This window comes from Carcharodon carcharias, chromosome 9 (genome assembly GCF_017639515.1).
Source record: "Carcharodon carcharias isolate sCarCar2 chromosome 9, sCarCar2.pri, whole genome shotgun sequence".
In the NCBI taxonomy this organism is placed as follows: domain Eukaryota; kingdom Metazoa; phylum Chordata; class Chondrichthyes; order Lamniformes; family Lamnidae; genus Carcharodon; species Carcharodon carcharias.
The window spans coordinates 64,700,227-64,714,613 of NC_054475.1; the positions used below are offsets into that span (position 1 = coordinate 64,700,227).

Here is a 14,387-nt window from a genome sequence, read left to right on the forward strand (position 1 = left end):
AAGCAAGAAGCTGTCTTGATTACTTTCTAATCAGCAGTCCCACAATTAACTGAACTCAAAGGCCATCTTTTATCTACGGCCAACAAACCTGTGGAGCAGGGAACTCATGAACCTTGCCTGGCACCCAGTGATAACAAAATATGGTAGACGGTGTTGCAATCTGTCTTGGAACTCTGAAATACCTCAAAGTGACTGCACTTAAATAGTTAAGCAGAAAAGTGATCTAAAGAAATTGGAAAACCATGAGAATGTGTGTTGTCACATTTTACATATATTCCCTCTGACCTTCAACTGGGAAAACTGAGCCACATTTTCAGTGCACCACGTCATCAACCACCAAAGATATCACTGGAATTTCAGTATCCTGTCAAGTTTTCAGACTTTTGGGTTAATCATGAAAAGTTCTAAGCAGTAGAATGAACACCCTATCCTTTGACACTGGTGTTGAAGGATTTTCAGCTGCATAACTAGGGTGCAGAACTGGAGGTTATAGTCGAACACTGGAAGTGATTTACATGCTAACCCAATTCTCAGTCCTAACCACTGTATAATAACATTACAACATTACAACAATTGATATAGTAAAATGCCCAAAGTGCTAACTGGGAGTATAATCAGACAAAGACTAACGTGGAGTCCAAAAACAGACACTAGGACAGGTGACTAAAATCTTGGCAAGTTTTAAGAAGGATCTTAAGATGGAAGATTGAAGTGGAGGTAGAAGGAGGATTTCCAGCACTTTGGGCCTTGGTATTTGGCATGGCCAATGGTGGAATGAAGGTTACAGAGGATCCACAAGAGATCAGAGCTGGAGGAACACAGTGATCTCAGACAGGTGCTGTGTTATAAGTGATAGAGGCCATGATAGGGTTGTCAACACTCCAGGATTAGTCTGGAGACTCCAGAAATTGAAGATCAATCTCCAGGATACTGCTATGTGCAATCCTGGAGAAAAATCATCAGGACATGATTTTTTTTTTTCTTTGAACATTTCTTTTTACCAGATATCAAAATATAGAAAACGGTAAAAGGCTGTTTGGCTGACAATTGGTTAATAAATCTTTTTGCTTTCCAACCGGTGTAGGAAGGCAGTACATCACAAGGATGGATTTTTAAAAATAATTTACGGGATGTCGGCATCGCTGGCTAGATCAGCATTTATTGCCCATCCCTAATTGCCCTTGAGAAGGTGGTGGTGAGCTGCCTTCTTGAACTGCTACCATCTCAAGGGCAATTAGGGATGGGCAATAAATGCTGGCCTAGCCAGCCACATCCTGTAAATGAATAATTTTAAAACAGCTGGAACGGGGTGGGGGGGGGGGGGGCAAGTCATGTGACGAAACCTCCAGGAATACGTTTAATCGCAGTTGGCCTATGACCCTATCCATGGAGGGATTTAAACTCAAGAATGTGTTCAAGAATTTTAGAACCTCTTGACCAAAAGCCAATGCAGATCAGTGAGCACAGGGTGATAGGTGAATGAGACTTGGTGCAAGTTAGGATAGGGAGCAGAGTTTTGGATGAGCTCAAGTTAATGAGGATGAGAGTTCAGCCAGGACTGAGATCATTGGAATAGTTGAGTCTGGAGGTAACAATGCACAAATGAGGGTTTCATCAGGAGAAGAGTTGAGGAAGGGCCAGAGACAGTTGATGTTACCAAGCGGATGGTCTTGGTGATGGAGATGGTGTGTGGTCAGGAACCCAGCTCAGATCAAATTATCATAGAGTCACAGAGTCATTACAGCACAGAAGGAGGCCATTCAGCCCATCTGTAAAGCAATCTAATCAATCCCATTCCCATGCTCTGTCCCCATAGTCCTGAGAGTTTATTTCCCTCAAGTGTCCACTGCCCATCCAATTTCATTTTGCTGTCACCAATCATTACTGCTTCCGCCACCCTCATAGGCAGCCTGTTCCAGACCATTACCACTCACTGCATAAAGAGGTTCTTCCTCACATTCCACCTGTATCTCTTCCAAATAAATTAAATCTGTGTGCCTGAGTCCTCGTACTATGGACTACAGCAAGATTGCAAATGGAATGGAATCAATGTCAAGAGAACAGAACTTGTGGAAAGGGGGCAACAGACAATGGCTTCAGTCTTATCAATGTTTAATTGGAAGAAGCTGCAACTTATCCAGTGCCGGAGGTTAATCAAGCAGTTTGGCACACAAGAGGTTATGGTGAGGTGGAGTCGTGTAACATCAGTATATCTGTGCAATCTGATGTATTTTTGGTGACGTGCCGTGGGGCAGCGTGTAGGCAAGAGCAATCCGATTCAGCTGTATAAATCTAAACTCTAACCCATATCTCAAGCAACATGGTACAGTGAACAAAGGAGGATGGTTGTGGTTGTTGGAGGTCAATTACCTCAATCCCAGCACATCACTGCAGGAGTTCCTCAGGGCAGTGTCCTAGGCCGAAACATCTTCAGCTGCTTCATCAATTACCTTCCCTCCAATATAAAGGTCAGAATTGGGGATGTTCACTGATGGTTGCACAGTGTTCTGTACCATTCAAAGCTCATCAGATAATGAAGCAGTCTGCCCCCATATACAGCGAGACCTGGACAACATTCAGGCTTGGGTTGATAAATGGCAAGTAACAGTTGTGCCATACAAGTGGCAGAGAATGATCATCTCCAACAAGAGAGAATCTAACCATAATCCCTTGCTGTTCAATGGCATTCCCATCACTGAATCCCCCACCATCAACATCCTGGGGGTTACCACTGACCAGAAAATTAACTGAACCAGCCATATAAATACTGTGCCTACAAAAGCAGGTCAGAGGTTGAGAATTCCACGGCAACTATCTCATTTCCTGACTCCCCAAAGCCTGTCCACCATCTACAAGGAACAAATCAGAAGTGTGATGGAATATTCCCCACTTGCCTGGGTGAATGTAGCTCCATCATAATCTAAGACAAAGCAGCCTGTTTAATGGGCATCCCATCCACCAACTGAAACATCCACTTCCTCCACCACTGACACCCTGTAGCAGCAGTGTGTACCATCTACGAGATGCACTGCAGCAAGTTACCAAGACTCCTTCAACACAACCTTCCAAACCTGCAGCCTTACACCTGAAAGGACAAAGGCAGCAGATGCAAGGAACACGACCACCTGGAAGTTCCCCTCCAAACCACACACCACCCTGACTTGGAACTGTATCGCCATTCCTTCACTGTCACGGGGTCAAAATCCTGGAACTCCTTTCCTAACAACACTGTGGTTGTAACTATACCACATGGACTGCAGTGGTTCAAGCAGGCAGCTCACCACCACTTTCTTGCGGGCAACTAAGGAAGGGCAACAGATGCTGGTCTTGCCAGTCATGCTTATGAACAAATAATAAAAAATTAATCCAAACCTCATAGGCCAATGGTATATGGTAACACTAACGCAAACCTCACAGGACAACACAGCAGAACATTGGTATGTTCTCCTCCTTAAAGTAAATTGCAGCACTTAGCTAAACATTGAATTAAAAATCAAGACAGTGTTATTCATAATAATGTTAGACTCCAATCTAATCCAGAAAAAAACTTGACACCCTTCTTTAAAAGCATCCCAGAAACATGGCGCTTCTGGGGCAGCCCTGAAACAGAAACAACAGACGTTAAAAATGTTTGCACACTCCACATGCAACACTGGGCTATGAAAGAGTCACAATGAAATATATTTAGAAAAAAGATGATTGAAGGCAATGTGTGTAGACATTCTGAAGAAAATAAATCAGGGCTAACATGGCTGCACTGCCCTATAGGCGTCCTCTGTTTACAGTGTGGATTGGGGGAATTATGAATCCAGCAAGCAACAAAGACCAGTACCTGAGCATGATCGGCCCATTCACCAAAGTGGAAAGAACTAGATACAAGCCGTACAAGCAACATCCCTGAAGAAAGCTGGTTCAGTGTGGGGGTTTCTGAGTGTGGGGGCTTGGGGGTGGGGATGGTGTTCAGGGGATGTTGATGAGAATTCCGATGTGTTGGTTGATATTGGGTTTAATGAGGCGACTCTAAAATGGAAAACAATAAAACTCAGATCTTGCTGCAGGATTCGAGTGCACACTATTCCAAGTATGTTTGTTATGTGAAGCATTGGACTGTTCTGGACAGAGTCAGAGGTTACACAGTCATTCAGACCAGACAACTGCAACAGCAAGGTGACCCAGAGGCAGAAATAGAAACTGAGTCATAATGTTTAAACTAACATTAACAGCTTCAGTCTCCCCCAGTAACCTCAGCCTTTCCACATCTCTCCCAATATATCTTTGACCCACCATTTACCCTCTGTAAACTTGAGGTCATCTAAATATCTGCTGCCCTTGTCTTAAGTCGCACCAAGTCTCGTTAACCTATCATATCCCTGTGCTCGCTGACCTAAATCCAGCAATGTTTGATTTTGAAATTCTCATGCCTGTTTTCAATTCCTTCCATATCCTCTAACCTCCCTTTCTCTGTAGCCTCCTCCATTCCCACAACTCTCCCAAGATATTTGCACTCCTCTAATTCTGGCATCTGGAGCATCCCTGATTTTAATCGCTGCACCATTGACAGCCGTACCTTCAGTTGCCTAGTCCCCAAGCTCTAGAATTCCCCCGCTACACCTCTCTGCCTCTCTACCTTACTTTCCTCCTTTAAGGCATTTCTTGAAACCTACCTCTTTGACCAAGCTTTTGGTCATCTGACCCAATATTTCCTTTTGAGTGTCGGTGTCATATTTTGTTTTATAATGTTCCTGTGAAGCACTTTGGGAAATGTTATTATATTAAAGATGCCATGTTAATGTAAATTGTTGCTGCTGTTGTTTTTGAGTGGATCTCTCACCTGTTGACAGACCTGGTAGAAGATTAGCTATGATCATAATGAAATGTGGAACAGGCTCAAGAGGCCGAATGGCCTACCATTGTTCCTATTTCTTATGTAACATATGTAACCTGTTCAATGTGGATCTCATTGGAGACAACGGGATGAAAAATCAGGTGGCTTGTATCATAATAGTTAATTTGCTCCTCCAGGTTAGTGTCCAGGCGGTGAAGGTAAAAATTACCCTCCAAATCCCTTTCTTTGTTCAACTGCACATCCAAAAAAGCATCCAGTGCAAACCATCACGCACCTATAAGATGTTGAATAGATGTTAGTTGTTTCAGTGCTTGGCTGAGGAGCACAGTTTTTAGAACCTTTGCGCCATTTCCCTTGATATCACTACTTACAAAAAATCTACTGACCTCAGCCGTGGATATTTAACTTGCCCCTCAGCCTTCAGTCTTTTTGGGAGAGAGTTCCAGATTTCCACTACTCTTTGTGAACCCGAATGTGCTTCCTGATTTCCTTCCTGCATAGCCTGGCTCTAATTTTAAGATTGTGTCCTCTTGTTCTGGATTCCTTCATGCAGAGGAAATAGTTTCTTGATATCTGCCCGATTGAATCCTTCTATCATTTTAAATATCTTGGTTAGACCTCTACTCAATCACAAACTCAAAAGGATAGAAGCCAATTTAATGTCTCATTCAAAAAATAGCACCTTTGACAGTGCAGCACTCCCTCAATACTGCACTGGAGTGAGAGCCTGGATGATAAACTGAAGTCACTGGAGTGAGAATAGACCCACAAACTTCTGACTCAGAGGCAATGGTGCTACTGGTAATGCTTTCTAAAAAGTTAAGAGCTGGAGGAAAATTAAGATGGCAGCAGTATCAATATCAGTATCCTCCAACAATGGGAAGTAAATGTACTGTAGAGTTGAGTGCCACTGGGTTTGCCTGCTTATTTCCAAACCCACATGGGATTACCCACATAACTATTAAAGCTCAGTACTCCTGTACACCTGGAGCACCCATGAACAAGTGCCCCAGCCGAAATCTCCAAACTCTCAGCTTCACAGATTAGTCCCTTGGTTACATTTTAAAACAACAGTTCCCTACAGCACACACAAAATTTATCGTTTATCAGATAAACAAGAGTCAGAGAGTCCATTAGTAATTTTATAATTAAAAAATGCTATTTAAACTCATAGCGCATGGTGACATCATGAAGGTATTCATGTATTCACAGTAGTGTATGGGAACTGACTCCCACAGCACTAACCTCTGCGGTCCGTCACTGTGACAGTTTAACTCTGAGATGGTGGGATGTGATGTGCAGCGGTAATACCTATGATCTTTCAAAACTGAATTCAAATGCAAAAAATGTGATGACCTTCACTAGTTAGCTTATTTGTATCCTGGTTAAATACTGCTAACTAGTGGGTAGATCTTAGTAAAACCAGAACAGCAAGACTAACTGGCCCAATGGCTCAGTTGGTGATAGCAGCAATGACTATACAAAGAGCAGGAAGATTCCAGATTGGATCCCTGATCTGTCCTGAGGGCAGGACTGCAGGCACCAGTAATGGCCAAATTAAAACTGAGAAAGGGAGGGTAGGAAAACATCCAATTGCACAAAGATCCTGCTGATGATCACCATTCCTGTTGGAGTATGTGTAAATATGTGCACATCTGACTGTGTGCATGTCTGTGTGTTATATTTATGCAAATATTTTATATGTATGTGTTTATGCATGTAGTGTGCATTTGTGTGTGTTATGTAAGTGTATGAGAGAGAGATATGCAGATTTAGATGCACTGAGCTTAACTATTTTGTTAGTTTCTTCTTTCTCCTTGCACCCATAATCAAAACTTGCCCCACTCACATGTGAGGAACGGCCACTTGGATGAGGAATGGGGCTGAGAGAACTGCCTGAACTGGGAACCAATAATGAAACATAGCCCCAGTGAAAATCAGTGCCTTTGAAGGAGAAGAGAAAGTGGGGGGACACACTGAAAAGAAAAGACACAGATGCATTCATGATGTCAAGTATGACAGAGTTTATTATTAGCACCCAAAAGTGCCCCCTCCCCTCCAATATACTAACATGGTGAAACAAAGCAGCAAAGGCCAATGCTTCTCTTCTTGCAAAGAGCTCATACTTAAACATTTGTGAAATCATTACTGTGCAATGTTCTGCTGGGGCTGGGACAGAAGGGATTACTTGTCCCAAAGGTCTGATCTATCACTGTCTAGCCATGTGACACACCTGTATCATGTACTGATCTGTACACAACAAACTCAAAATGTGTAGGCAGGTGTGTTGCTGTGAACCTAGCAAGGGTCAAATGCCCCTCACCCCATGTCACAGTGCAAACACAGGAGCATTGGGAACTCAGCAGACCGCACCTTTGTTTAATTGCCATATGCTGATATTCAATTGCACCAGCACAAGACTGAATGGGACACATGACTAGAAAACATAATTCTGCCTCTTGCATCTGTTCCACTATTCAACTAGACCATGACAAAAGCAACTGGCAAAAAAAAATATCGCCAATTTGCTCGTTCCACAAACCCAAGCACTGAAACAGCTAACATCTATTCAACACCTCATAGGTTAAGAGTTATGGAAGGCTAACAGAAATTTATTTCCTTTCATCATGGTTATGTGCAGAAACCCAATACTGCCAGGATTAAGAGTCAACAAACCAAAGTGTTGAGCGTTCCACATTAAGTAATAATGGATGACACACTCCCTCCCAGCAAGGAAGCTCACAAAGCCCCATGTTTGTGCACGGCGTACGAAACAATGCACTTAGTCATACTGGGAAGTGCACTAGTTGTCTGAAACACAAATAAGTCTCAAGAGGATCTGCTCTCAGGAGGATAGAAGGCCTCTGTAGAGGAACATGCAACTTGTCAGCCACACTGTAAGACTTCAAATTTAAGACTCTTATTCTCATGTTCCAATACCTCAATGGCTGCATCCATCCCTATCTCTGTAACCTCTTCCAGCCACACAATCTTCAACGGACTCTGTGCTCCTCCCATTATGGCCTCTTGTGCATCTCTTGTGTCAGTCGTGCCTTCATCTGTCTTGGCCTCAAGCTCTGGGATTACATCCCTACAGCTCTTCTCACCTCTATCCCTCCTTCCTCCTTCACAACCCTATCTGACCAAGGTTTTGGTCATGTGTCTTAAGATCGCCTCATGTAACTCAGAATCAAATTTTATCTAATAATGCTCCTGTGAAGCATCTTAAGACATGTTAATACATTAAAATTGCTATCTTAATGCTAGTTGTTGTAGTTGTTGATGTTCTAGGTGTTCAACACAGATGTCCACAGTGCTGTACAATAGACATAATCTTCACCAACTGCACAGTCCAGGTAGAAGTGTAAGGAGCGGTCTTGACAAAAAAAACTCGGCGACCAACCATCACTGCCACCTTCCCTTAATCTCATCAATCCATTTTGCACTTTGGCCTTGAATCTTGCAGGTAATTTGAAGAAAGTTCTCCTATTTAATGCCTGGATTCTCTGAACTGTCGACATGAATTGAATAAATGTAACATGGAAAGGATCTTTACTGTCACTGCAGGGGGAAGATAAGAAATATCTTCAGCATTAATTTGCCATTAATAAAATCATTGCTGATCTTCGGCTTCAACTCCACTTTCCCACTCGTTCCCCATATTCCTTCTTTCCCTTAGAGTCCAAAAATCTATCGATCTTAAGCCTTAAATAATTCAATGACTGAGCATCCATAGCTCTCCGGGAGAGAGAATTCCAAAGGGTCACAGCCCACTGAGTGAAAAAACTTTCCCTCATCTCAGTTCCAAATGATCAACCCCTTCATCATGAAATGGTGGCCCCTACTTCTGGACTTGCCAGCCAGGGGAAACAACTTCTCAGTGTCTATCCTGCCAAGCCCTCTCAGGATCTTGTATGTTTCAATGAAATCATCTCCCATTCTTCTGAATTCAAGAGATTATGGGCCCAATTTACTCAATCTCTCCTCAAACCTTTCATCCCAGGAATCAATCTAGTGAATCTTTATTACATTCCCTCTGAAGGCAAGTATGTCCTTCCTTAGGTACAGAGATCATAATGGTACACAAGACTAACAGAGGACAGCTAAAAAAGAAATAAGGAGGGAGAAGATTAAATATGAGGTTAAACTAGCCAGTAATATAAAAGAAGATTGCAAGAGTTTTTTTAGATATATAAAGGGTAAGAAAGAAGCAAAAGTGGACATTGGGCCGCTGGAAAATGACGCTGGAGAAGTAGTAGCAGGGTACAAAGAAATGGCGGAAGAACTGAACAGGTACTTTGCGTCAGTCTTCACAGTGGAACACACGAGTAACATCACCAAAGTTCAAGAGAGTTGGGGGGCAGAGGTGAGTACAGTGGCCATTACCAAGAAGAAGGTGCTAGGAAAACTGAAAGGTCTGAAGGTGGATAAATCACCTGGACCAGATGGATTACACCCCAGAGTTCTGAAGGAGACAGCCGAAGAGAAAGTGGAGGCATTAGTGGTGATCTTTCAGGGATCACTGGAGACAGGGAGGGTTCCAGAGGACTGGAAAATCGCTAATGTAACCCCCCTGTTTAAGAAGGGAGCGAGGCAAAAGACGGGAAATTACAGGCCGACCAGCCTGACCTCGGTCGTTAGTAAGATTTTAGAGTCCATTATTAAACATGAGATTTCAGAATACTTGGAAGTGCATGGTAAAATCGGGCAAAGTTAGCATGGTTTCATCAAGGGGAGGTCATGCCTGACAAATCTGTTAGAATTCTTTGAGGAGGTAACGAGTAAGTTAGACAAAGGAGAGCCAACAGATGTTATCTACCTGGACTTCCAGAAGGCCTTTGACAAGGTGCCGCACAGGAGGCTGCTCAGTAAGATAAGAGCCCATGGTGTTAGAGGCAAGGTTCTAGCATGGATAGAAGATTGGCTGTCTGGCAAGAGGCAGAGAGTGGGGATAAGGGGGTCCTTCTCAGGATGGCGGCCAGTGACTAGTGGAGTTCCGCAGGGGTCAGTGTTGGGACCACAACTTCTCACTTTATACATTAATGATCTAGATGAAGGAACTGAGGGCATCCTGGCTAAGTTTGCAGATGATACAAAGATACGTGGAGGGACAGGTAGTATTGAGGAAGCGGGGAGGCTGCAGAAGGATTTGGACAGGTTAGGAGAATGGGCAAAGAAGTGGCAGATGGAATACAACGTGGGGAAGTGTGAGGTCATGCACTTTGGTAGGAAGAATAGAGGCATGGACTATTTTCTAAATGAGAAGAGAATTCAGAAATCTGGAGTGCAAAGGGACCTGGGAATCCTAGTCCAGGATTCTCTTAAGGTTAACTTGCAGGTTGAGTCAGGTAGTTAGGAAGGCAAATGCAATGTTGGCATTTATTTCAAGAGGACTAGAATATAAAAGCAGGGATGTGCTGATGAGCTTATAAGGCTCTGGTCTGACCACATTTAGAATATTGTGAGCAATTTTGGGCCTCGTGTCTCAGGAAGGATGTGCTGGCCCTGGAGAGGGTCCAGAGGACATTCACGAGAATGATCCCAGGAATGCAAGGCTTAACATATGAGAAACATTTGTGGACTCTGGGTCTATACTCGATGGAGTTTAGAAGGATGAGGGGGGATCTGTTTGAAACTTACAGAATACTGAAAGGTCTGGTTAGAGTGGACATGGGGAAGATGTTTCCATTAATAGGAGAGACTAGGACCCGAGAGCACAGCCTCAGAGTAAAGGGAAGACCTTTTAGAACAGAGATGAGGAGAAACTTCTTTAGCCAGAGAGTGGTGAATCTATGGAATTCATTGCCACAGAAGGCTGTGGAGGCCAGGTCATTAAGTGTATTTAAGACAGAGATAGATAGGTTCTTGATTGGTAAGGGGATCAAAGGTTACGGAGAGAAGGCGGGAGAATGGGGTTGAGAATGGCTTAATGGGCCGAATGGCTTAATTTCTGCTCCTATGTCTTATGGTCTTACTCCAGGTCTGGTCTCACAGAGCCCTGTACAATTGTAGCAAATCTTCCTTATTCTTGTTGCCAACCCCTTTTCAACAAAGGCCAACATAGTACCAGCCTTCCTGACTAATTCATGTACCTGCATGTTAACTTTCTGCATTTTTGTACAAGGATACCCAAACCCCTCTGGACACCAACATTTAACAGTTTTTCACCATTTAAAAAAAATTAGGTTGTTCTAGTCTTCCTACCAAAATGAATAACCTCACATTTCCCCACGTTATATTCAATCTGCAACCTTTTTGCACACTCACTAAACCTGCCTATATCACTTTGCAGAGTCTGTCTTTCTCAGTGCTTACTTTCCCACCTAGCTTTGTATCATTAGCAAATGTGGATACATTAAACCCAGTCCCTTCACCTAAGTCATTAATATAGATTGTAAATAGCTGAAGTCCCAGCACTGATCTTTGCAGTACCTCACTCATACGTTTATCAATCTGAAAAGTATCTGTTTGTTCCTACCACTCTATTCTCTGTCCTTCAACCAATTCTTTTGTCATGCTAATAAGTTACCCCAAACTTTAGTGTGCCATCTTATGGGATGCCTTTTGAAAATCCAAATACTGTATACTACATCCACTGGTTCCCCTTATCTGTGCAAGAAAGGCCATTATAACTGGGCCCCAAAGAACTGTTTTGAAGTACAATCGTCAACTAGGACACCCCTTTCTCCCAATCCCCCAACAATATGGATTAACAACTAAGGTAGACATCTGTCAATTGATAGCTGAGATACCGTGTTGAGCTGTGTATTGCTTTCAACCACCGATTAAAGGCAATCCAGAATAATCCAACAGCAGATGCTGTAAACTCATTGTAAAAAAAAAAGGGGCACAAAACAAAGAGATGAGACACCGAAACAGACAAAGGCAATTCCGGCACAAGGGCTCTCTATGAGGAAAGAAATCTCTTTTAACGCCATAGCCCGGTCGGATCTTCCCCTTGGTGACATGGCACTGCTGACTTGTCACTGTGGAGCTGAGATGACGGAATGGGGCAAACTGCGTTTGAACTGGACATATAATCTAAGTGTTTGCGTAAACTAATTGCACTTGTTTGCAAACACACCACGCAGAAATGCAAAGTGCACTGAAATGCACAGACGTGTCGCTTTCACCTCGAGTTATAGCACCGCAAAACTGACAAATACCCTCCTCTCCCACTCCAAACAAAAGTAAACATTTGGCAATATGTCCCTCGTGAAGATCCTCAGTTTCTTAAACCTGGGCAAACAGTCTACCAATTATCCCATTCTTTGGAACCAAGGTGACAAGAACATTCGGGAACTTTTTAAAAATATTGCAACTAACTGTGATCAGATTTTTTTTGAAAAAAGGAACATTTTAAACTTGCAAATCTGAGAACTTCAAAGAGTTGTGTTTTTCTCTTTGTGATAAGAGAAAATAAAAATCTGAGAGACACAAAGCCGAGGGCGACCCTCCTGCTCCTACCTTCACCATTCTGTGCCTTCCTCCCCTCTCTGACTGTTCCTGTGATCAGGATAATGCTGCTATCCCGGTCCGGCTCGCTCTCTCTCTCTCTCTCTCACTCACTCCAGTTCCAGCTCTACCCTGGCTCAGCGCTGCCGACGTGGCGCTCCGCCCCACACTACAACCGGACGTGGCGTCAAGTACAGCAAAAAAAAACCCGCCACCAACAAACAAGTTCTGCACATTGTTTAACCGTGGCTGCACAGATGTCAATGTTAGATGGGAGAGGGCAACCTCTATGAAGCGAAACCATCTGCTCCTTAACCTGAACGCCTCAGTTCACCTCTCAGAGCTGCAAAGGCTCGCATTGAAAGGTTGCACAACAGTTCACCCAGAATCAACTGACTGATCCCCATCAACTGCAACCATTCTGCATTGGAACCAACTGTAAATATTAATTCACTCCCGCGACACCCTCCTGTCAATATTGATACATTCCCTGGACACCCTCCTGTCAATATTGATACATTCCCTGGACACCCTCCTGTCAATATTGATTCACTCCCTGGACACCCTCCTGTCAATATTGTTACACCCTATCAACATTGATACAGCCAAGTAGAACTCCAGTAAATATCGATCAATTCCTGTAACTTCTGTAGATACTGATATTCTCTCGATTACTCCCTGTATATTACGATACATTCCTCTGGATCCTTTAAAAATACAAAGGTACAGCCTGGACCAGTTCTCTAGGGAGGTGTGATTCAATTTTGCCAGGGCTCCTTGATGTCACATTTAGCCAAATTCTGCCTTGATATCACCGTCACCTCATCTCTTGAGTTCAGCTCTTCTGTCCATGTTTGAACCAAGGCCATGAAGTCAGGAGCTGAGTGACCCTGGCAGAACCCACACTGAGCATCTGTGAGCAGGCTATTGTGAATGTCACTTGATAGCACTGTCAACAACCCTTTCCCTCACTTTGCTGATAATCGAGAGTAGAATGATGGAGCGGTATAATTAATTGGATTGGATTTGTCCTGCTTTCTGTGCACAGGACATACCTGGGCAATTTTCCACATGATTGGGCAGATGCTAGTGCTGTATCTGTACTGGAACAGCTTGGCTAGGGGCATGGCAAGTTCTGGAGCACAAGTCTTCAGTACTATTGCCAGGATATTGTCAGGGCTCATAGCCTTTGCAGTATCCAATGCCTTCAGTCACTACTTGATGTCACATGGAATGAATCGAATTGGCTGAAGACTGGCATCTCCGATGCTGGGGAGTTGTAGGCCAAGGTGAATCATCCACTTGGCATTTCTGCCTGAAGATGGTTGCAAATACTTCATTCTTGTATTTTGCACTGATGTGCTGGGCTCCCCCATCATTGAGGATGGGAATATTCATGGAGCCTCTTCCTCCTGTTTGCTGTTTAATTGTTCACCACCATTCATGACTGCATAGGGCAGGACTGTGGAGCTTTCATCTGATCTGTTGGCTGAGGAATCACTTAACTCTGCCTATTGCATGCTGTTTCTGCTATTTGGCATACAAGTAGTCCTGTGTTGTAGCTTCTCCAGGTTGACACCTTTTTAGGTATGCCTGGTGCTCTGCCTGCTCTCCTGTACTCTTCATTGAACCAGAGTTGATCGTCTGGCTTGATGGTAATGGTAGAGTGGGGAATATGTCGGGCCATGAAGTTACAGATTGTGATTGAGTACAATCCTGCTGCTGCTGATGGCCCACAGTGCCTCATGCATTCCCAGTTTTGAGTTCCTAGATCTGTTTGAAATCTATCCCATTTAGCATGGTGGTAGTGCCATACAACATGATGGAGGATATCCTCAATGTGAAGGCAGGACTTCTTCTCCAGAAGGACTGTGCAGTGGTCACTTCCACCGATACTGTCATGGACAGATGCAGCTGTGATAGGTAGATTGGTGAGGACATGGTATAATAGGTTTTTCCATCATGTTGGTTCCCTCACCGCCTGCTGCAGGCCCAATCTGGCAGATATGTCCTTCAGATTTGGCCAGCTCGGTCAGTTGTGGTGCTACCAAACCACCCTCTTTAATGTGCATTGAAGTCCCCCACC

The 14,387-nt window shown here is 43.6% G+C and overlaps 1 protein-coding gene across 1 annotated transcript in view; it reads right to left on the reverse strand.

Annotated features, from left to right (window-relative positions):
- Positions 1-12,446, reverse strand: part of zgc:153675 (uncharacterized protein LOC768179 homolog) — a 29,207-nt gene extending 16,761 nt beyond the window's left edge. The window contains exon 1 of the mRNA XM_041196225.1: positions 12,314-12,446. Within this exon, the coding sequence (XP_041052159.1) occupies positions 12,314-12,322 (9 nt within the window). The 5' untranslated portion in view covers positions 12,323-12,446. The remainder of the gene's footprint in view (positions 1-12,313) is intronic.
- Between the last annotated feature and the right edge of the window lie 1,941 nt (positions 12,447-14,387).